This window comes from Cydia pomonella, chromosome 15 (genome assembly GCF_033807575.1).
Source record: "Cydia pomonella isolate Wapato2018A chromosome 15, ilCydPomo1, whole genome shotgun sequence".
Taxonomy (NCBI): Eukaryota; Metazoa; Arthropoda; class Insecta; order Lepidoptera; family Tortricidae; genus Cydia; species Cydia pomonella.
In genome coordinates, this window is record NC_084717.1 from 2,575,903 (window position 1) to 2,599,704 (window position 23,802).

Consider the following 23,802-nt stretch of genomic DNA (forward strand, 5'->3'; position numbering starts at 1 on the left):
TTTCAAATTCAATCAATACGTCGTATTTAATTGACAATGTCAAATCCAATATTATGACAGCATTTTTTTTTTTTTTAATTAGATATTACGTAACAAAAGGTGTACAATTTCAACGACTAAATATATCAATTTTAAATTTTTGCTGTAAAATCGTTACCGGGCTCTTAATCCTACTATTTACGTAGTTGCTGTCTAGGTATTTTCAGTAGTATTTTGGTGAGCTTGTAGTTCAGTTCCGGTAAAATAACCTTGGTCTGCCTGCATGTGGCCATTTCATTCCAGTCTTTCGCTTACTCGGGTGTCAATATTAGCACGATCAGTTAAATAACGACTTTGTTTCTTGTAAAACAAATAACTATTGATATTTCTGTGTCTCACGAAAGTTTTGTATATCGATAAGACAAGGAAAAAAGCACGTTACTTTAAGCACATATCAACAGGCCAATTCCTTGGACGCTCTCATCAGTCTTACGATTAACTAATCAAAATCGTCGCCCGCGCAGTCATCGCTAGTGTGTCATCGCGAGCAGTGTCTAACGGACCTGTCAGTGTTATTAGTGCGCGCACTTGTCTGTTGTGAGGGAAATGGGATTTCAAAAGGCAACCGCGTTTTTGCTGTTATTAGGTAATTAGTATTTACAGTGGCTAAAAAATACGTTGATAGAGATTTTTTACTGGTGCATATTGTTGATAATTATCACAAACTTATGCTTTTGTGTTTCAAAGATAAAGGAGAATATTTTAAAACTAATTATTGTAGTTGTATTTTTGCGCTGGCGGCCAAGCGAAGGCGCTGGTGGCCTAGCGGTAAGAGCATGCGACTTGCAATCCGGAGGTCGCGGGTTCAAATCCCGGCTCGTACCAATGAGTTTTTTGGATATTATATAAGAAATATCATTTGATATTTACCAGTAGCTTTTCGGTGAAGGAAACTAGACTAATCCCAATAAGGCCGAGTTTACCCTCCGGGTTGGAAGTTCAAATGGCAGTCGCTTTCGTAAAAACTAGTGCCTATGCCAATTCTTGGGTATAATTTCCAAGCGGACCCTAGGCTCCCATGAGCCGTAGCCAAATGCCGGGACCACGCGAGGAAGAGGATGATGATTGTAATTTTTATTTTAATGCCATTTTGTAACGAAACAATACTTGAAAATTCTTTATCAACGTATTTTTATGGCATAGGCAGGTAATTAGCACAACTTTTTTGCTAATAGTGGCACAAATAATAGTATACACTATTTAAATAAATATAAATATTATAGGACATTATTACACAAATTGACTAAGTCCCACAGTAAGCTCAATAAGGCTTGTGTTGAGGGTACTTAAACAACGATATATATAATATATAAATATGTATAAATACTTAAATACATAGAAAACATCCATGACTCAGGAACAAATATCCATGCTCATCACACGAATAAATGCCCTTACCAGGATTTGAACCCGGGACCATCAGTTTCGTAGGCAGGGTAACTACCCACTAGGCCAAACCGGTCGACAATAACCACTATTTATAGTCTATAGTCTTATAGTATTAACTATTTATAGTCTAGTTTATTTATAGTCAGTTTTAGTTGTGTTAATGTTTAGATTTTTATGTTAAAATTGTATTGTGCTCTTATTGTTAATGGGCGATTTGCTTTTGTTTGATGTTTGTTTTTGAGTGTATTGTTTCAATTAACGCATGACCGCGGCGCGTGCGCAGTGCGCACATGAAATGGGTTTCGCAAGTTTTGGCGAAATGTTGTTTCAAATTGTTCATATAGATAAGTAAGGTCAATGAGGACATTACCGTCATATTTTTTTATCAGTTCACCTTTGCTGGTCATAACTGTGTTGATATATACTTTAATAAACTTTACTTGATGAATGTGACAGGGTAAATATTTATAAAATAAGTAAATAAAATAATTATTTAATATAACTAGTACTGCTGGTTATTTATAAAAATATGTTTTTTTTAACATGACAGTAGACGGATTTTACCTAGGGTTCGGGGCTTTTCCGTGTGCCAACAAATATGTTTTTTGGGACAATTCCTGCCTATTTTTAAAACCAGGAGTAATAAACCTTTTATAAAAGTTTAAAAATAATGTCCACTTTTGAACTTTAAATAAAGAAGCACAGATATTGCTTGATTAACAAATTATTTATATGTAAACGACAATTATGTAAGTCGTTTCATGATTATGAGTTATAATTTAAGAGAGTCAAATCAAGAAAGGTTGGCAATATATAAAATAGGGAAATTCCAGCACATGAAGATATTTCTCGTTTCATAATGGACGGATTTGTGCACTCGCTAATTTTAACCACTCATAGTTTCTCAACAAATGCAATGTAAAATGGATTAAACGACCATTAAACATGCATATTGAACAACATTATAAACATACTACGCCGTAGCTTACATAGCCTCATCCCAACTTCACACAAGAGAGCACCACACTCGCATGTCAAGTTCGGAGCGCAACTGAACTTTAATAGTTTTTATTATTTACTGGCTACAGAACGCCATCTGTTTTTGACTGCTGGTTTTAAATATGCTCTCTGCTTTACCGATTGAGTTAGCAAGTGAATATTGTTCTTAGAATAACCGGAAACGTTTTTGTACGGATTTATCCCGCAAACGGATTTGGCCACACTGACCTTAGAGTAGTTAGGTATTTAGTATTCTTCTCTTCTTCCTCGCTTCGTTCCGGCATTTTTGCCACAGCTCTTGGGAGTCTGGGGTCCGCTTAGCAACTAATCCCAAGACTGGAGTGAGGCAGTAAGTCTGACCTTCTAACCCAGAGGGGAAACTAGGCCTTGTGAGAATCAGTCAGGTTTTTTCACGATGTTTCAACATTCAATTGCCTAAAATTCAGTAAAATTCATTGTATATTTTATAAATTTCAAACACACGTGCAGTAAGACCAAGTTAAGTTGCTAACAACAGAGCACAGACTGCGCAAGTGTTATTTAAACGTCATAATTTCATAGAAGAAGCATCTAACGGCCCGATTCGAAGAATAGAATACGATAACGATAAGTTCTGGTTTAAATAAGTTGGCATTTAGATATCGTTTATATGTTGTATAATCGACAGAAGCAGCTTGATTCGGGCAACCAATGTCACTTTGACGTTGTAAATATCGTAGATAGATCTTATTGGGATCACAGCGGAAACGAAATAAACGTCGATTTTGACATGTCGTTTACTTATCGATCTTTAAAGATCTTAAACGTGTCTTAATCATTCTTCGAATCGGGTCGTAACGCTAGAACGTGATGATATACAGGGTGTTTAACTTTTACTATGGGACCAACCCCGAAATCGCGGAAAAATATTTTTCTCTCCCATAAAATTTTTTTTCGCGATTTCGGGGTTGGTTGCATAGTAAAAGTTGCTCAGTATGACCTATTTAGTCACCCCATGAATTACAAAACATCCTGTAACGAGGGAGATAAGGCAAATTAATATTATACTATTGTTTTTTTTTTAAATGATTAGATTAGATTAGATTAGATTAGATTAGATTTATTTATTACACAACATACGATTGCATTACAAATTACATTCATGTCAATTTATATGAATCTATATTGTGATTGTCAAAAATAAATTCTAATAATGACAAAAAATAACATCATAATCCAGATAGCAACAATTAATAAATGGAAATGTTCACCTGAAAAGGATCGTCAAGTCAGAATTTATTGAAAAACAATAATAAAATAAAAATGAAATAGAATCAAGAAACAAAAACAATGTCAAATATGCAAAAATAAGTTATATAGTTATGTCAAAAAATTCACTAATTGAATATAATGGGTTCTCCAGCAAAAAGTTTCTCAATCGACGCTTGAAAATCGAATCGGATGTTTCCGTCCTTATTTCTGCAGGTAATCGCTCATAATAGGTCGGACCGATGACACGCGGGTTCTTTGCTGCAAGTGCCATGCGACGTGGAACTGTTCGTAATCGACCAGTAGATCTAATGTTTATGCCAGATACCACAATGTAAACTTTATAAACCAAACAAAAACTGAATTTATAGTGCCCTGAACATTTCCATATTCAAACTGTCTCCAGAAGATGTCCAACATGCATTCCAATTAGAGTCTTAATGAACGTAATAACGGTCAACAGTTTAATTGACCCCGGCTTAAGTAGGACCCTTTTAGGGTTCCGTAGCAGCTTGAGAATTTGTTGCCAGATTTTCAGTCTAGGCATATAGGTTTGTATAGACATATGTGCTTTTAAATTATATCATAAGTAATTTATTATTAGCCAACCAGTATGGTCTATGCAGCCAATGGTACTGGCTTCGAATCCCGGTTAGGGCATTTATTTATTTATTTATATATTTATTTAATCTTTATTGCACAATACATGAAGGTACAAATGGCGGACTTAGTGCCTTAAGGCATTCTCTACCAGTCAACCAATTCTACCAGTCAACCAAATTTATTTGTGTGATATGCACAGATATTTGTTCCTGACTTTCCTGAGTCATGGATGTTTTCTGTTATGACACTGATAAAGCTTCTGACTTTTGAAAAATGTCATCATTATCAAATATTTCGAACAAATAGTTAAAAACACTGCCAAATATTAACACAGTGTGTTTCTTTTTGTTGTCAATTATTGCAAATAACTTTTGTTCGAAAAAAAATTTTTTTTTTAACTTTTGTTCTAATCAAAATAAATATTAACTTCAGAGCATTCCTGAGAAGTAACCCTACGTGGGATTTCAGGGTTTGTCCAATGGCTAAGGTCACCCTGTATGTCGTAAAAATATACAAATGAATATGAAATAACCTAGATCATTATTAATAATATAAAAATATAATACACTACTTAACATCCTTTTCGTGGAAATTTAAGTACTTGTTATAATCGGATAACGGATGCCCAACAAGCCAGCGTTTGAGGCAACATTTAAAAATGCCCAACGGCCCGATTCGTAGAATGAAATACGATATCGATAAGTTCTGGTTTAGATAAGTTCTCATTTCGATATCGTTTGAATGTCGTATGATTGATCTACATTAGTAATTAAAGTACAAAATTTCAGACCCCTAAACTTTATAGTTTTAAGTAAAAAATAAGCGAAATATGTTTTTTTCCATTTTTTTCTAGCCAACTGATTTTAGCGTATGTCACATATATTGTACATCTGCTAAAGATGATTATATGCCATAAATTATATTTTCATTATGTCAACGTTTTTTTTAATGCTGACTAAACTTTTTTTTATGTAGGTAGGTACTTCCATGCTAGAGATTTTTTGGCAATAGTATTGCGATCTATAAACACGCTACGATTTTTCAAAAACTCTACTGGGGAACCTACTGTACATGAAACTTTCTTAATGCGAGAACAGTTGCGATTTTAATAAAGCTCAATTGAAGTCAAATGCTAAGTTAAGAATGACGGTTTGAATAAGTTGCTACGTTACCAATCATTCATTTTGAAATGTGACGGTTTCTTATATAGATTCTATGATAAACTCGCATTACTTAGTTTGCGTCTGGAACAGCGCCATCTATTAGGAAATTGGGTCAACAAACTAAACAATGACTGTTTCTAAGGACGGTTACAAAACGTTCATTATGAACCCAATAAAGCGTTTGCGTTTTTTAACATCATAATAATTAATAAATGAGAATCTCGTGAAAGCCGAGAAGGACAAGTCCAGAAGGTACCTAAACCCTAAACTTGGCTCACGAGATAACCGCCATGTGGGATGTTGATTCGACGATCATTGTCCCGATAGTCGTTTCAGCGAACGGTCTGATGGCGAAGATTCTGGACCAATACCTTGAGAGACTCTCGCTAGTTGGTTGGATCGAGGGTCACATGTAGAAGGCGGTGATCTTGGACACGGCGCCAGTAGTAGGTCGGTTCCTCTCTCTGCAGCCCTGACCACCAGCAGCTTAGCCCCGCTGCTGGAGGCACCCTAGGTTAGGTTTTTTATAATATGTTTATATATATTTTGTATTATTTTTGTATTTTACTTTTATATCCATATTATAAAAACCTAGCCTAAGATGAAAGAAAAATAATAAATATCATATGGACAGTCATACTCAAATTGACAAATCCCACGGTAAGCTTAACTCGACGAGATTGTGTTGTTTTGTTACAACTGTCAGTTGGATAGAAACTTTATATTGCATTTTTGCCTTAGTCACAACACGTGGTACCTACTGTAAGTACCCTTATCTTGTTTACAAGGTACCTAGTACAGTCATCATCAAAAGTAGCGGATCAAATAACGCTTCATAAGTATCTACCATTCTGTAACAGCTTAACAAAAAACTGATGTCTTTAATATAGAACAACTAAGACTGTAAAAGATATACTTTTGAACTGGAATTTTAGAAATTCATCTATTTTTGGAAAAGTTATCCGAAATATCAGATACTTTTGGCGCGTTGTTTCATCCGCTACTTTTGATGCTGACTGTACCTGGTCTAAAACTTAAATAAATAGTTCACAAAAATGTGTACCATGTACGGTCGACTCACAAATATATTTTTCTGCCCTCCGGGCGGAAACCGTCAACTTTGCTACCGCTGCGCTAAACGAAGTTGCCACTTTCCGCCTCCGTCGAGCAGAAAAATAGTATGCGCACCACGGCATTCCATCCTCGCCTTCGGCTCGGGTAATAATTATACACGCGGCACGCAATTTCCTACTTTTCCTCCCTTGGGACACAAATAACTATTTTACGCCACTGTTCGAAAATGTGGCAATAGATGGTCTAAAATCAAGCTGGAAAGTAGGCAATAACTGTAGCACCTGAACCACCACTACTACAATGTTTCATAGTTATCATCATCTGTCATTGGCTGTCATTGGTGATCATTGTTATCATCATCTGTCATTGGCTGTCATTGGTGATCATTGTTATCATCATCTGTCATTGGCTGTCATTGGTGATCATTGTTATCATCATTTGTCATTGGCTGTCATTGGTGATCATTGTTATCATCATCTGTCATTGGTGGTCATTGTTATCATTATCTGTCATTGGTGATAGTAAAAGGTCTTTATTAGGCGCGATTTTTTCCTTCAAAAATAAAATTAGATTATTTATAGGACCAATTACTTGTTAAAAAAATCGGCCAAGAGCATGTCGGGCCACGCTCAGTGTAGGGTTCCGTAGTTACTCTTCCGTCACAATAAGCTAAACTGGAGCTTAAAGTATAGTAAATTGTTAACCAAGGGATGAAACGGTAGCTTACACCCGAGTTAAACAAATAGGCAAATTTGCATAATCAGTACCTAATTAAAGTAAGTCTTTTTACTATGAAGGGGAAACTTTTTGCGATAACTCAAAAACAGCTAAACTGATCATGTCCGCTATAGTTTTCATTTAATGTATTTCTTAAGCTCTACTTCCACGATTTTTTTCATATTTTTTGGACCTATAGTTCAAAAGTTAGAGGGGGGGGACACATTTTTTTTTCTTACGGAGCGATTATCTCCGAATATATTCACTTTATCAAAAAATGTTTGTTGAAGACCTCTATTAGTTTTGAAAGACCTTTCCAACGATACCCCACACTGTAGGGTTGAAGCAAAAAAAAAAATCACCCCCAATTTACCCTAAAAAAATATAAATTTTTAGATGTTATTGTACGACTTTGTCGGCTTTATTGATTTATATAGCCATGCCAAATTTCAGCTTTCTAGCACTAACGACCACGGAGAAAAGCCTCGGACAGACAGACAGACAGACAGACAGACGGACATGGCGAAACTATAAGGGTTCCTAGTTGACTACGGAACCCTAAAAAAGGAAAAAAAAAAAGAAACGTCAAAACCATTCATGCTGAAGGCGTTTTTACTTTTGTAGCTGTTAGTGGTTTAGCAAAAACCTTTCTAAGTTTAGAGTCGGTTTGAACTTTTGAAGCAAATAACAGAAAAACGCCTCTTAAAAGTGATAACGTAAAAAAGACGGGATCGGTTGTTGGAAGTTCGAAGTTGCGTTTGACTAAAAAAAACAAGAAACACGTAACTACGCTACAAAATGAGTTCTTTCAACAATTGTCCTCACGCTAATATAAATATTGGTTTCTATTAAAGTACGTACAGTTATGCAAATGTTTTTTTTATTTCCTCGCAATAGTCGTGAAAAGTACCATGGCCGGAAACGCTAAAAATGGACTCGCATTGTTTGAGGGCCTCGACTAACATGTCGGCCCTCAAACTCACTCCTCCATCTTTGACCAGTTTTCCGGCCTCTCCTACAATGTACCTACTATAGCCAACGTTCCAAGAATATATTTACACGATTTTTTACCAGTGTCTTAAAGACGTGTAAACATATTTTTGAACCGTTGAATAGATGTTTATAAACGACTGTACATTCTAATTCACCATTCATCGTGTATCCGCGTTCTCATAAACTCGAGCATTGGAAGTGATGTCCTTAATACGGTACATTAAAGTATTAAGGGGCACACGACCGCCCAATTGAGCATATTAAAGCGCCTTCTTAAGGGCGGCAAGTATAAAGTGGGGACTTCGCTTTGAGCGCTCGTGGTTGAGCGAAATTTGAATGAGAGAATGAGAAAATATTTATTGCCACAAAAAAACCTTATGAACTAAGTACAATAATAACCTTAAATACTAAATACAAATGAATTGGAAAGATAGGTAATTCATTACATTTAATACCTGATGAATGGGCAATGGGCTCCAATCTCAGCATATGCCAAGCAGAGTGCCTAGCGCTGGTTTTTAGACTGGACCCTTGACATCGGTCGATCGCAGGTTAACAAATTACGGAGTGTGTGTGTGTGTGTGTGTGTGTGTGTGTGTGCGTGCGTGCGTGCGTGCGTGCGTGCGTGCGTGCGTGCGTGCGTGCGTGAGTGCGTGCGTGCGTGCGTGCTTGCGTGCGTGCATGCGTGCGTGCGTGCGAAAAAAATTTGCTCCGCATATCAAGTAAATACATTTTTACTAACCGCCTGTATTTTAATAGTCCCATCGGTTCCCGTATCCCTTTACGGCCGGGAAAAATATTTTGCAAAGATTCATAAAAAATGCATGTGAACCGTTTTTAATTGTTATAAAATACGCGTATAAAATGTTTAAAAAAATCCTAGTGTCCTTTATCATAAAAAAAATCGCGTGCACGAAAGTGACGTTCAGGAACTATCTGGAAATGCACGAACGTGCAAATTCATTGAGTTTTGTAAAATAATATGACTAAAACGCAACATTTTACAGAACAATGCATGTGTATGCTGCACATGCATAGCATATGAAGTAATCAGTATTCAATTTAGCATAATTATCACAATTTTCTTTAAGAATCAACATCTTAACGATTAAAGAATGATTAAAAACAATAATCAACAATTGTAAAGTACTCTCAATTCAGTACATCTAAAGGAATTGCTTGAAAAAATTATTTTGACGTGTAGCGAACACGTTGCATTTAACACAACGAGTAATAGCCCTGCTGAAGTAGTCTGAAGCAGTCTGAAATTGGCGGGCTCTTGGAGATTTGGTATCGTCAAATTGAAGCATCATCTGAAACATCACTCAGACGCCTCAGACATGCTTCACTACGTCGTTTTCTTGGTGGTTTAACCAACATTTCTAAGATTTTGAAGCGAAAATCAAGTAAATCCAGTATTTCGCACCTAGGACGGCCTATGGCATCACAATTAAGCGAATATCCATAAAATGAATACTGATTCATTCACATGTAAAAAGAAAGAAAGAATTTAGTTTCAGTGTCCATCTCCTTGTTTAAAAAAAGGTCTCCCATGGGTTTATTAGTTCATAACTTTCTCTGAAGCTGTAACATACACGTATGACCGAATCTTTATCTCCCATCTCTTGACAACCTTAATGCTGATCGTTCCCGAGCAGTTAGACAGTAGGAAAACATATTTGTTGTCTTTCCTCCTTTCTAGTGACACTGGGTCTGTCACAATCAGCAGATCTTTAGGTACATCTCATCGTATTCGTCGTTGATTCTTTGATTTCGTTTTCAATTCATTCAAAAAGCGAATAAGGGAATTCTTCGAGGTCATCGTATAATTCCTCAATATGTGATATACTCGTATCATTATTGCACAAAATTTCAAGGAATTTTTTGCCTCTTAATGGACGCTTAAAAAAAACACAAATCTAACATTACAAAACGAAAACTATTATAAAACTATCAAACATATGACTATTTATTTTGATTTGATTTTCTGCGCCGAAGCCGGATAGACAAAAACTTGCAAATAGTTATGACCATCGATTTACGGGCTACGGCCGAGCCCACAAATTCGTGCACTTCTTTTTTACGAGCATGTAGTTTCCCCTTAAAAACTTTTTGTTACTCTAATTTGTGATAAATAAACACACATAACTCTTTTACTGTAATAATTAAGTGTTAAATAACAAGTTTGATACCAAAATTATACAAAATTAAGAACTTACGTGTGCCACTGCTCCCATCAAAAAATGCCACCATCTTCGCAGTCTCGCGACGGACTGATCCTACTGACCTGCGGTATTTAGTACTGAAACGTGTCGCTAATGTCTGCAGATTCGATCGGAATAGGTCTGAGCTCGAAAAGACAATTTACTTGCGGGCAGGATTTTTTAAAAGTAATTTGCAGAATTATATCAAACCGGTCGTAAAGGGGTATGGGTGGCGGCAGGTCATTCCAGATTTTTGCAGCAGCAAATTTGTGTCTTGTTTAGTTAAAACTCAGATGTTTTAAGATTATATTGATTAAATTGATTACTTAATGTATTTTTTTAATATTGTGCATTGAGTTATTATTATGTTATGTAATTGTCGCAATCGCAACCTGTACAGTCAAGGTATTAAATATCTATACGGACAAAGTGACAAAAATATGTACAGTCACGTCTGAAAACATCGACACGATCGAAGTGTCAAAAATATGTATACACGACCTTATGGCCCATATATTAGGGTAGTGTATATTTGGCACTTTGTCCGTATCGATATTTTCAGACGTGACCGTACACACTACCTTAATATATAGGGAATAAGGTCGTGTATACATATTTTTGGCACTTTGTCCGTATCGATATTTAATACCTTGACTGTACTACGCGACCAAAACTTCATGGCGCTTACGCGTTTAGGTCGCGAGATTCACGCTCCTCTTTGCGCCATGAGTTGTTGTCAAAACAACAACTCATGGCGCAAAATACTGGTTCTCTGTGCCGGTTCTATATTCTATATACGTTCTATATACGTGGTAATAATAGTTTAATGGTATTTATGCTTGTATATAGCAGTTTATTTTTATAAATTTATGTTTTATTAACATTTTCGCGTCGATAACGATAAATGACCCGAAAAAGACACGGGTATATCCACTAAGTCCAGAAGAGGGGTATGGGCATTGTGAATCTCATCTCGCTTTGTGTGGTAGGGCACAGCACAGCGGATGTCATTCCAGATCTAGAGCAGAGCACAACTGGGGAAGTACCTCCACCTTACAGAAAACCGCACCCAAATAACACTAGACCCTACTCATAGTGTCGTGTTCCTGCCGGTGAGTAAGGTTTCCAGAGCTCAACGAGGGTGAGGAGTGTTATGGTCGGCAACGCGCATATAACGGATACTGCTTACCATCAGGCGGGCCTTATGCTTGTTTGCCACCGAAGTAGTATTAAAAAAATATGTTGCTATCAAAATGATATCTAAGCGATGTTATTTTGTCGTTCGCGCCTGTATTTTGCTCATAATTCCTGAACGTACCAAATCTTCCTTTTTTCAATTGAATCCTAACCGCTTATGTTAAGTATAGAGTTATATAAATAATTTTAGTATCACGTACCGAAATAAATAATATTTGTAATAAATACAGAAACAAAACATTGTCAATAAAAACATTATTCACCTTAGTTTAATATCATCTGCCGTCCAAAGTATGTATTTGAACAATTCGGTACAGGGCGGGAAGAAGTTGATAAATAGCGATATACAATTTCAACTTACAATATAATTACATGAAGTTCAAATTTCTTCAGTTTTATAACACGACTTATCAACTTCTTTCCGCTGTGTTCGGTATACACTTCAAAGACACGAAGAATTAAGAGGGACGCTACCTATTCGCTTTGCGATCGTTGCGAAATAACGGTATTTTTTCTATAAAATTCCGCATAATATATTCTAGGTTAATAGGTTTCGCCTTCTTTTTTGTATTGCAAATTTTGAAAAAAATGGGAAACCTTCAAACCTAGTTTTTTCATTGTGTCAAAAACATTTTAAAAAAGCGGCCAAGTGCGAGTCGGACTCGCCCATGAAGGGTTCCGTACCATTTATGACGTATTAAAAAAACTACTTACTAGATCTGGTTCATACCAATTTTCGGTGGAAGTTTGCATGGTAATGTATATCATATATTTTTTTTAGATTTCTCATTCTGTTATTTTAGAAGTTACAGGGGGGGGGGACACACATTTTTTCACTTTGGAAGTGTCTCTCGCGCAAACTATTCAGTTTAGAAAAAAATGATATTAGAAACCTAAATATCATTTTTGAAGACCTATCCCTAGATACCCCACACGTATGGGTTTGATGAAAAAAATTTTTTTTTGAAATTTTTTATGACGTATTAAAAAAAACTACTTACTAGATCTCGTTCAAACCAATTTTCGGTGGAAGTTTGCATGGGAATGTATATCATATATTTTTTTTAGATTTTTTATTCTGTTATTTTAGAAGTTACGGGGGGGGGGGGGGGGGGGACACACTTTTTACCACTTTGGAAGTGTCTCTCGCGCAAACTATTCAGTTTAGAAAAAAATGATATTAGAAACCTCAATATCATTTTTAAAGACCTATCCATAGATACCCCACACGTATGGGTTTGATGAAAAAAGATTTTTTGAGTTTCAGTTCTAAGTATGGGGAACCCCAAAATTTATTGTTTTTTTTCTATTTTTGTGTAAACATCATAATGCGGTTCATAGAATACATCTACTTACCAAGTTTGAATAGTATAGCTTTTATAGTTTCGGAAAAAAGTGGCTGTGACAGAATCGGACAGACAGACGGACATGACGAATCTATAAGGGTTCCGTTTTTTGCCATTTGGCTACGGAACCCTAAAAACCTGGAGAATGAAAAATATTTAGAAGTGGAAAAACTTTTCTCTTTTTGTTGTTGTGGACGATCACTCGGTAGTTGCTCCCTAAATTAATCTCCCTCTTAAATTAATATGTGCTACATATTGATTTTTCGAACTAAATGGACACATACGTATAATATCACGTATAAAAGGCAATTATTTCAATTTTTCCTGAGAATGAAGCACTTGTTGAGCTTAGTTAACTTTGACAAGCTTACATTTAAAACTAGTTTGAGAGTGATCTCCGATTACTTTGAGACATTATGGGACTTGGGATCACGTTGTACTGGTTAATGCATTAGAGACTAAAAATGAGTTATAGGAATTACCTTGTTTGATTAAACGAGGGTTGATTGCCTTGGGTTCAATGGACGGAAGCGATTATTAAAATCAAAGCTTTGCTCCGTTTAACGTTCTATCTTTGTTAATATCATTATTTTGAATTATTTAGGTACAGAATGGGCAGGATATTTTGATTAGAATATATTGTAATGGTTTTGAATAAATAATTCAATATTAGTTTTTAGCAATCATTTCCGGGTAGAATTAAAACAATTCTGTTAAAACTTAGAAACCGACTGGGCTGAACGAATACATAATATAGGTTAGCATAACATGTTCATTTTTGTCTGAAATAAAATATATATATTTTTTTAGTATTGGGTTTAAAAAAATGGCATAATCTTTTAATAATCAGTGTTTGCGGTGATCAGGTACTTAAAAACAGTGCATAAGCAATTTGGTCCAATAATCAACGTTAAATGTACGTAATTTTTATGCAATTTCCTTCAAAAAAAATATCTTTTAGACTCATGATTTGAAAACAAATGGAAGGAGTTACATATTGCGAGTTTCATTTCATTATACCTATAAATGGGTTGCATACATACATATAGAGTTAAGCATAGGTACTTATTTCTCTATTATGGTCAAATTAAATAAAAACATACATTATATCTACTCTACTGCGTTATAGGATATTTATGTGAGCAGTAAACCTTTATGAAGGGCGTCGTTAAAACTATACATACAGCACGTTTATAGCAAAATTTTATTTAGTTAAGTAATTGTACCACGTATTTCGCTGCCTGGCCGCGTAGCCAACATCACAATCGTTAACGCTCCGTAGCGTATCGTAGTCATCTCTCTCTTTCACTCATCTTTATTAGCGCGACTGTGACAGCTGCGTTTCGTTCGCCACGGAGCGTGAACGATAGGAACGATAGATATATTTTGAGTCAAGTTTTTTTTATCGAGTTAAACATTTCTAAAGAGGAATTTTTCAACTCACCGGGTCTTTATTATATGAGTGTTTTTGATTTCTCGAAGACCAATTTGCAAAATTATTTCTTAATTTGAAAACGAAAATTAGAGGACAAAAGAGACCGGTTCACGGTGGTCCCAATAATCTGATTATGAGATCCTGGAGAAATCAAAGCAATTCTTCAATGTTATAGGTATCTACAGTTATTTGAGTATTTTGTAAAGGAAATCATCCACGTCCTTTGGCAATTTATACAAAATTAAACTGTTTTTTTTTTTCATATATAGTTTTTAATTAGTAGTAATACATTTACTACTACTTCAAAAACAAACAAACGAATAGGATTGTTACTAATCGGCGCTCCAGTAAAAATCTAAAACGAAGGGCGCACTTCGAGCGCTCACGATCAACTAGTCAACAAACAGACCAATTTAATGAGATATAACGACTCGTTCCCTCCGTAATACGTCTAATTTTAAAAAATAAAAACGAATTGTTATGTAAACCGGCAGTAATACGGGCTAATTTATCTCAGTTTAGGGCCCGTGGTGAGATAATTTCGGTACTTCCACTTCCGCGGCCATTACCGGCGTGTCGTCTGTCGTCTGCCATTTTGTGTTGCCCGCCATTTTGCGTGGCCCACGAAGCATGCCGAGCATTCCCAAGTCAAGTGCTGAGCAAACCAGCGTATAAAGACCTCAAAATCCGTATAAACTACGCGTAATTGTAGAGCTCCTTCTACTGGTTTGTCCGTGATAGTCAAGTGGTTGCAATATTACGCCTTGTGTTGCGGTGTACCTACTTTATAATGCTTGAAGTTAACGTTAAGTGATATTGGCTGTGGGTCTTTTCTCGACTGCTTTTGACGCATTGAGATTGGATCGACAATGTTTGAATAGACAAAAATAGACAAAAAGTCTGTTAAAAAACAAAAGCACCATAAATATTTTGGGCCTTTCATAATACAATGTTATGATTTATATATAATATATGTTGGAAGAAAGACTTGTTAAAGACTGACATAATGGAAAATCGAATTTGCATTACAACAGAAAGATTGACATACGGACGTAAGGTTGTCGGCCTCCATCCATGTCTCCAGACGGCACATAAAGAAATACAAATACAAATACAAAATTATTTATTTGTCCAACATAGGTGTACATAGGATGTTACAGATTAGTCAGTTTCACTATGTGGGGCCTTACGGCATACAAATTTTGAGAGCATGCATGTCGGAATATAAATGTATGTACATATTTACAAGTCATTATCATCTAAAAATTCTTTTATAGAGTAGTAACTCTTTTGAACTAACAATAGTTTTAAGGCATTTTTAAACTTGTTAAGCTGTAATACTTGAATGTTCTGAGGTATTTTATTAAATATTCTTGGGGAAAGGATAAGAATGTTCTGAGGTATTTTATTAAATATTATATTTAGAAGAAGTACCTATAGGTATGCAAAGCCAGACTTACTGCTCATAACCCCTAGGTTATGAGCAGGACCCCTAGGACATGAAAGTAAGCTCTACTGGTGAGAGAAGTTACTAAGTAAATTGTCCAATGGGACCCTTAAAAATCAAAAAAATGCCATTATTTCCAATTACCCTCTATCATAAACGGTACACTGCACGAGTGAGACAGAAAACGCGGAGTTGTCCCGTTCTTGTCCTTAGCGAGTGTAATATATGTATGTCGCGATCGACGTTCCTATTCCTAATTAGTTTTTAATTTGTGGCAGACGCTACGATGGTGCAATGCACTATTAAGAGGCTGTCAATACCTAAAGCGCGCACACTGTCTATTTGTATCGGAGTAAATGAGATAGCACTGTCGCATGTTACTGGGCCTGGGCAAGGGAATAATAAGAAAAATATTTAAATAAAAAAAAGTGGATTATTAGTGTAATATTTTACTCAACAGCGGTTTAGATATAAATGTTTTGAAATTGTGATTTCAATTGCAGACCCATAAGTCAAAACAATAAAGACATAGAACCGTTTAATTGTGATTTTAAGACCAATCTTTGCAATTATTTTCTATGGAGCCGATTTCGTTCAATCATGTATCGAGTACAACCACGGTCTTTGAAATATAATTAATATGAACATATATTTTTCTTACTTGACTAAAACAAATAGTCTTTCTTAAAAAACTGTTTAAGTAACATCAATTTCACGGACATTGGGTGTTGACAGCCTCTTAATGAATCAAATTGAGTTTGAATTAAATTTGAGTTAATTTGTTGTTGCTGAATAGATGCGCTGCTTACTCAAGCTTGTCAAGCTGTCACTTAACTGTAACAAACATTCTTGTTGCTTGGTGTTTGAAAATTGCAGTAACTACATCCAGTACGTTCATGTGTGTAAAAACTAATATATTACAAAAAATCCTAACCTAACCAAAATTTAAAAATAAAAACTTAAAAGCAGGGGTCGTACAAAAAGTGCGGATGACGTCAAACCACTTATAGGATGATTTCAAATAGTATTTTTGATTTTCATAAACAATTATCACTTATCATTTATCAACCTCTTTATTAAACGATATCACCACTTGAAATGAGTAAGTACGTTTTTGACTGACACATTGTCAATCAGATGAACAATAAATTGACTTCGTTATTGTTTAGCTATTGTATCTTCACGATTATATTTAGCTAAAATTTATATTTACTAATGTATAAGAAAACGCTCTAAAATGTCATCTTTACTCGAATATTGTGGCAATCCCACAGACTTGTTCTAACTAATTTCAAATAATTATACCTTATGGTAACAAGTTTCGTGAAATTTATTTTATTCACTACATCACCCTACCTCCTGTATTATTAATTCCATGGATTTATTTACGATTATTTTGTTACTTCATTAATACTACTTACTACATGTCACACGGAAGTTTTAATACAAACTCAAACATCATCCTGTGTGCAAGATTACGTCATTTTTACGTCATCCGCACTTTTTGTCCGACCCCTGCTTAAAAGTATTTACAAAGCGCAAAGGGCAGTATAGGCTAAAAATTGATAGGGGTTAAGATCAAAGAAAATGAGCTCGTGTAGTTTATAAACCAACCAGTCTCTTGCGTGTCTCGTATTTGGTTCTTTATTATAGGCAGGTATTTATTGACAATAACAATATACATAATGGATATATACAGATGATTACTATAACTAGCTTATATCTAAAATAGGCCCTTGAGGCATTGTACCAAGGATGCTGGCGGCATTTCCTCGTTGTATCGCAATACTGATACGTTGTGCGAGGAAATGCACACTTTTTCCTTTTTCTTTATTATTAAGTACATACGTAAAGACGAATAGAGTAGACCTAAGTATAGATTTTCGCCATACCTACCTAATTTCTATTATATCCTCAACCTTCAACGTTACCTTCTAGCTAAACGATCCTCATAAAACCCAGGTTTTACGATTATTAATTGCAGATACTTACATTATTAGATTGAAATTGAAGTACATATTGTGCGTGATGCCTCTCCGTTATACTAAACCACTTTGTATGACGTTCACTATAACTCTTACATCTAAGCAATAGATGCTATTTTGCTTTAAATCCTCTTGCTAATAAATTTGTATGTGCACTGCACTGTCTTATTATTTGTAAAAGAAAGGTCGTATCGCTATATGGAACAAATGTACTTAAGTCCTTCTGGATTAAGCGGTATCTAGACCGGGTATTTACATAATTAATTTGTTCAATCCACCCTGGGCCCATTGGTCGACTAATATGGGACTATTACAGAGGCAAACAAAGGTTTTATATCTTAACTATGTAGTTTATTTGCTTGTCCCAGTTGGGTTGTTAATAAAATATTGTAAGTAGGTAGCTAAGACATTACTTAACCTTTTGGGTGGTATTTTTTTTAAAATTTTATTATGAAAGTTTAGTAAGAATTTAGGTTTATTATGTTTGATCAGATACACTTAAGGCTTATAGTTACATGCAAATGATGAAACAATTGTGAAACCTCTGGAGTTGCAGGCGCCTATAGGCTACGGTGACTGCTTACCATCAGGCCGGCCGTATGCTTGTTTGTCACCGACGTGGTATAAAAAAAATACAGCAGAAGACTTCTGAAAAGCATAACTAGTGTGTTAACAAGTAACTTCGCATTCAGATAAAGTTTGGCCAAGTAGGATACCGGACTATTTCAAAATGTAGGATGATTTGTGGCAAGGAACTTGAAACAATGTTACACATAGGGTGTGAATGCTATGCCCTTGATGGATCCCATTAGGTCCCAGCAACCTAGAGCCAGAGGAAGCAATCTTTATCATTCGTTACATGGAAATGATGGGTCAAATTCTTAAGTAGGTATAGTGCGTGATAAATGCACAGAATATTGCAACAGGTGAAGTTTAAGGGCACGAAACATATATTTTATTATTTTATTTTAGTTTATTCGGAAAACCAACAACTTAAGTAACTAAAACTAGGTTAACATAGATATGTATCAGATAAGCCAATTACAGGTTTCCACAGACAGGAATAAGAATACACACACACAGACAGGAATGAGAAATATAATATTTGGTATTCTAAATATTGAATCGTCCAGTCTATCTTACAAGACCAATATGTATAATTTGTTACAGGTGCAGCGTACGGGAAAGTGGACGTGAGAATGACTGGACATTGGAAGGAGAACGTTGGCTGGCAGCTGACGTGCACCTGGACTTTGGACAGTAGACCTCTACAGTCCGTACGGTTGTACAAGGATGATACGCAGTTCCTGATATACAGGCCAGAGGTATTGCGGCTTACTTTTTTATTGCATTAGAAAACGAAAGCTCAATTCTTGCTTTCTTACCACATTTACACAACCTAATTTACTAATTATATCTAACAAGTTAGGGCGAACAAATCGTAACAATCCTGAAATTAGCAACTTGGTACGGCATTCGATCTTCACAAATATCATCCAATGTAGATTTGACACTATTTGGAATTCATGTCGATTCTATTTACTTACATGATAGTGCAAGTTACGCGAGGCGTGATATCAAATTTTATTTGTTATAATTAAATGCGTAAACCGCTCATGGTCCGCCAATTTTTAACATCAACTTAAGCCTCGTTAAAACAGTTAGTTTGTCATTTGATACGTTCTTTGGATGGTCCTTTTAATAGATTTTAGTTTTATTTTCCTGATTGTAACTCAATAACCAGATTTTGGCAGCATTGCCAAGAATCGCCAACAATATTTGTGCAATTTATGAATCGATAGACTGCCTAGACGGTAGTTGATGGTCATTGAACAACTTCTCTGTGCTTCTAAGAACTTAGAGAATGATATGTTGCTACGGAAAATTAATCATCTTTGGCTTTTAAAACGACTTGTTCTATTAGATCTTGGTATAACTAGAGACGATTACACAATAGTGCAAAATAATTTCAGAAACAAGGAGTAAACTTCAACTTCGGGTCTTCAGCTGACGACTCACGACTGACGGTCGACTGCCATGACACCGGGAGCACGGGGAAGTGTGATCTGGAACACGAGCTGTTGACTCCTCCAATGTTCAACACGACGTACAAGTGTGAGGTGTCGGAGGAGGGGCCGAGGTTCGAAATGAAGTTTGCGGAGTATACCATCGATGTGTTTGGTAAATATTCGTCATTTTCTGTTTCTATAGCGACCTTAATGAAGCATAGCATTCTTACTTATTGATTTTGTTATCAGACAATAAAAATAACTAGTTCAGGGCTCTACTGAGCTTAATAAGCTAACATTATACTGGGTGTCGCGTTCAGTTCCGACAATGAGTTGAGTACCTTGCGGGAAAATTTACGGGTTCGTAGAAATTATCAATATTCGGCTTCGTAACATTGATAAACACCAGAACAGTTTAAAGTCAAATCTGGTTAATATGTAGTAGATGTTTTACTGGTCTGCTGATCATTATTTTCTATTTCAAACAATTAGGCTACAAATATTACGTTAGCATGGCTCAGCAACTACACAAATGATGAGAAATCATGAATTCTCTGAAACGATTAATTTTCCTTTGAACATACTACATCAGTTCCTCTTATTTCATTTTCACCTAAGGTCCTTTATCTTTGGCCTTGTTTGAATCTTACTCAAAGCGACACACGTATATATTATGCTGGATTCAGAAGACTTTTAGTGACAATAAAAATATTTTATCTCCTCTGTATTTTATTTTTACGTTTACCTTGTTTTTGTCGAGTGTCATTGTTGTCGATTCATTAATTCGTTTTTTATATCCTATAATTTCTTTTGTTTTATAGTACCACCATTATATCCACAAATCGAAATATCATCACACGACAGTCTTGTAAACGTAAACTGCACATCAGCGGCCATCCCCGCTCCGAGACTGGTGTGGCGTATCGGAGAGCAGAGAGTACGTTTGAACTTGTACTTTGTTATATATTATTAGATAAGTTGTGAGGTAAGCCTACTTATTTATGTCAAATGCTTGCAAATTCTAAAGATGAAGGTAAAGTGTATTTTCAAACCCTTTCAGATTCCAGAGAACTTCTCAAGTCGTCGTTGGGACCTTACCAGCAAGCTGTGGCACTCGTGGTCAGTGGTCACCATGTCACAGGGAGAATCTCTGGTGTTGGCGTGCGATGTCCATTATGCGAGCGCTGGCAAACTCATCATGGGTCAGAGCGTTGAAGCTACTGTCAATTCTGCTGACAATGTTATGGGTAAGATCCAACAAGTTCAAAGTTTTAAGTGTGTCCTGTGTTGTCCTTCTCCCAGTGTGTCTCTTGTCCCATCTAACCTTTTTATTTTTGATTGCTTACAGGTTTGAATGCCGTTTTTTTGGCAGCTCCTCTGATGGCATATTTACGGTGACCACAATGTAACTGCTGATCCCAGAAATTTTTTGAACATAAATTGTATGGACAGTAAAACTGCTGATTGGCTTTGTGGTGAATGTTTGAAAAATATACGCATTTTCATGTGTGAACTGGCTTTAGTATAGTTTAAGGAAAATTAAGGCGGAGCTTATAAGATTAGTGATTGTTTTTGTTACCTGCCATTTGAGTTTATAAATAGAATAGATTACATATTAGCCATATTTTTGTTTTAATGATATTTCTTCATTGATATAAGTTAAGTAGATTTAGGAAGTACGATTCGAAGAGGCTTCCATGGGACCAAATTTTAAAACCAGAGGCAGAAAGAAAATAAATTCCAAAGAAATTTCAGGTCCAGAGAGATAAACCAAATACTAAATAGTATAGTATAAAGGTATGGTGTTCAATGAATTAGCAGATGAGTTGGCAACATTCATCAGTGCCATGGTGGCGGCTATGTTATGAGCGCACTGTATGGAGCAATAATAAATAGATTTAATTGTAATATAATTACCCCAAGAGTTATTACATCGATGGATGATAATGTGAACATGACAGAAGGTTCGGACCCGGGTATGTCCTTAAACTACGTCCAAAAGAGAGGTATGAGCAATGTGAATGTTATCTCGCCTTGTGTGGTAGGGCACAGCACAGCAGATGTCATTCCAGATCTAGAGCAGAGCCCAACTGGGGAAGTACCTCCACCTTACAGAAAACCGCAGCCAAATAACACTTGACCCTACTCATAGTGTTGTGTTCCTGCCGGTGAGTAAGGTTGCCAGAGCCCTCGTTGAGCTCTGGGGTGGGGTTAGGGTCGGCAACGCGCATGTAACTCCTCTGGAGTTGCAGGTGTACATAGGCTACGGAGACTGCTTACCATCAGGCAGGCCGTATGCTTGTTTGCCACCGACGTAGTATAAAAAAAAGGCTATATAATCGAAAAAGAAGTGCTCGGGTGTATTAAAACTGAAAATCTGTATTATTGACTACTTTTTTGGTGGACAAGCCTTATTATTTAAGAGCATGTATTTGATGTATGTGTTAGTAAATAGATAGTCTGATAATTGTATTAACGTACAGAAAACTTTAGTCCCTATTTTCTATATTGAATAAACCATTAACTTTTTAAAATGATATAAGTTGTAGGTACTATTATTGCCAAGTTTTTTTTAACAACTAGGCGAAAAGGTTACCAAAAAAACAGCAGATATATAAAAATGTTTTTATTACAAAGTTATGTACAAAATATTATGAACTATTGAGTACATTGAATAATTTTCGTTGTTTAGATACTTATATAAAGAAACTAATTATATATTTACAAAAAAAAGTATGTACACTTTTCTACATATTTGGAGACCCAAAGTTAATATCTTTATTGACGGAACACGGTTTAAAAAACATATTGTATTCGTTGTACGCTTATCATTTTTTGAAAAGTACCGTCTACTGGAGCTAAAATTCGAATAATTATTATAATAGGTAATTTACTGTATTGTACACAGTTTCATATTTTCATACTTTTAAGAAAAAATCTTAAATGTTATTCCAATATGTAAGTATTACGTTTATAACCTAAAAAAGGGAGACGTCTCTTAAATGTGACGACCAAGAACAAGGAGAATGTTTCACATTTAAACTTTTTGACGCCAATGACGGATATATCCGCACCGTAGGTCCAACAACGAAGACGGAATAATCCGTCACAGACCACAGAGCAACATAGACTTATGACCATATGCATAAAGTTAAATTTTAGTTTTCACACTTCGGTGACGTGCCGTCCGAGTGACAGCTTTTGTGTTTGACACGGCGTCGAAAAGGTTAAAATCTAGAGTCTGAGTATTTTGATTCAGATAAAGTATTCAATTTTATTAGATCTAGCCTCAATGTCCTAAAAGATTTTTTTTTAATTTACATAATTTTTCTTTTTCATAAACATTGAGACCATGATCTAACTATTTGAAGAAGAAAATTGGAATTCCTTGGTTAATCATTTATTTATTTTACACACACCGAAATAATATCTTTGGCATGTCATTGCAGAGTGCGTAAAATGTACAAAGTAATACTAGTTTATTTAGTGTACGATGTTTTAAGTCTATGTTTATAGAATAAAATTTACATGGATGTTTTACAATAATATAAAGCGAAGCGGAGTATTTTCTTTGAGTATTTATTTACAAAATCCTTTTTGTGACGAGAAAAGTAAAAGTCAAAGATAAACGCAATATTGTGTCTTATAGCTTGAGTGATCAAAACATGACTATATAAAAAAAAACAAAAATCAACCAAGAGGCCAATTCGAACTTCCATTTAGATGTCAAAATAATGTATGTAATTTTGTTATTATTCTCCCGTGCATCTCGCTCTCGCCAATACATGAACGAACAAACACAATCGAAATACACGCGCCAATGATTGCAAAATGACATCAGTTTGATATCAAAATAGATCAAATTGGCTTCGAAGGCAGTTGTAACAAAATTACAAGATTTTTTAATGTAAAAAAATTTCTTCTTCAGAGAAACTAAACAGTAAATTTAAATAA

At 35.5% G+C, this 23,802-nt stretch overlaps 1 protein-coding gene across 2 annotated transcripts; it reads left to right on the top strand.

Moving 5' to 3' along the window:
* Positions 1–488: 488 nt before the first annotated feature.
* On the top strand, positions 489–23,413 carry LOC133525576 (uncharacterized). 2 transcript variants are annotated; one of them, XR_009800590.1, is made up of 7 exons: positions 489–625; positions 19,010–19,164; positions 19,813–20,020; positions 20,670–20,785; positions 20,909–21,095; positions 21,197–21,812; positions 22,179–23,413. XR_009800590.1 is itself a non-coding variant. In XM_061861883.1 (6 exons), the coding sequence occupies exons 1-6, from the start codon at positions 586–588 to the stop codon at positions 21,244–21,246; spliced, it is 756 nt and encodes a 251-aa protein (XP_061717867.1). In that variant the 5' UTR covers positions 489–585; the 3' UTR covers positions 21,247–23,413. The 2 variants fall into 2 exon arrangements, 1 of the variants encoding a protein (XP_061717867.1); XM_061861883.1 differs by having other exon boundaries at positions 21,197–23,413.
* Positions 23,414–23,802: the final 389 nt, after the last annotated feature.

Coding starts and splice junctions, on each gene's coding strand:
- LOC133525576 (XM_061861883.1), top strand. CDS start 586: ATGGGATTTCAAAAGGCAACCGCGTTTTTGCTGTTATTAG. Junction 20,021..20,669: donor GTATACCATCGATGTGTTTG/GTAAATATTCGT, acceptor TTTGTTTTATAG/TACCACCATTATATCCACAA. Junction 20,786..20,908: donor GGCGTATCGGAGAGCAGAGA/GTACGTTTGAAC, acceptor AAACCCTTTCAG/ATTCCAGAGAACTTCTCAAG.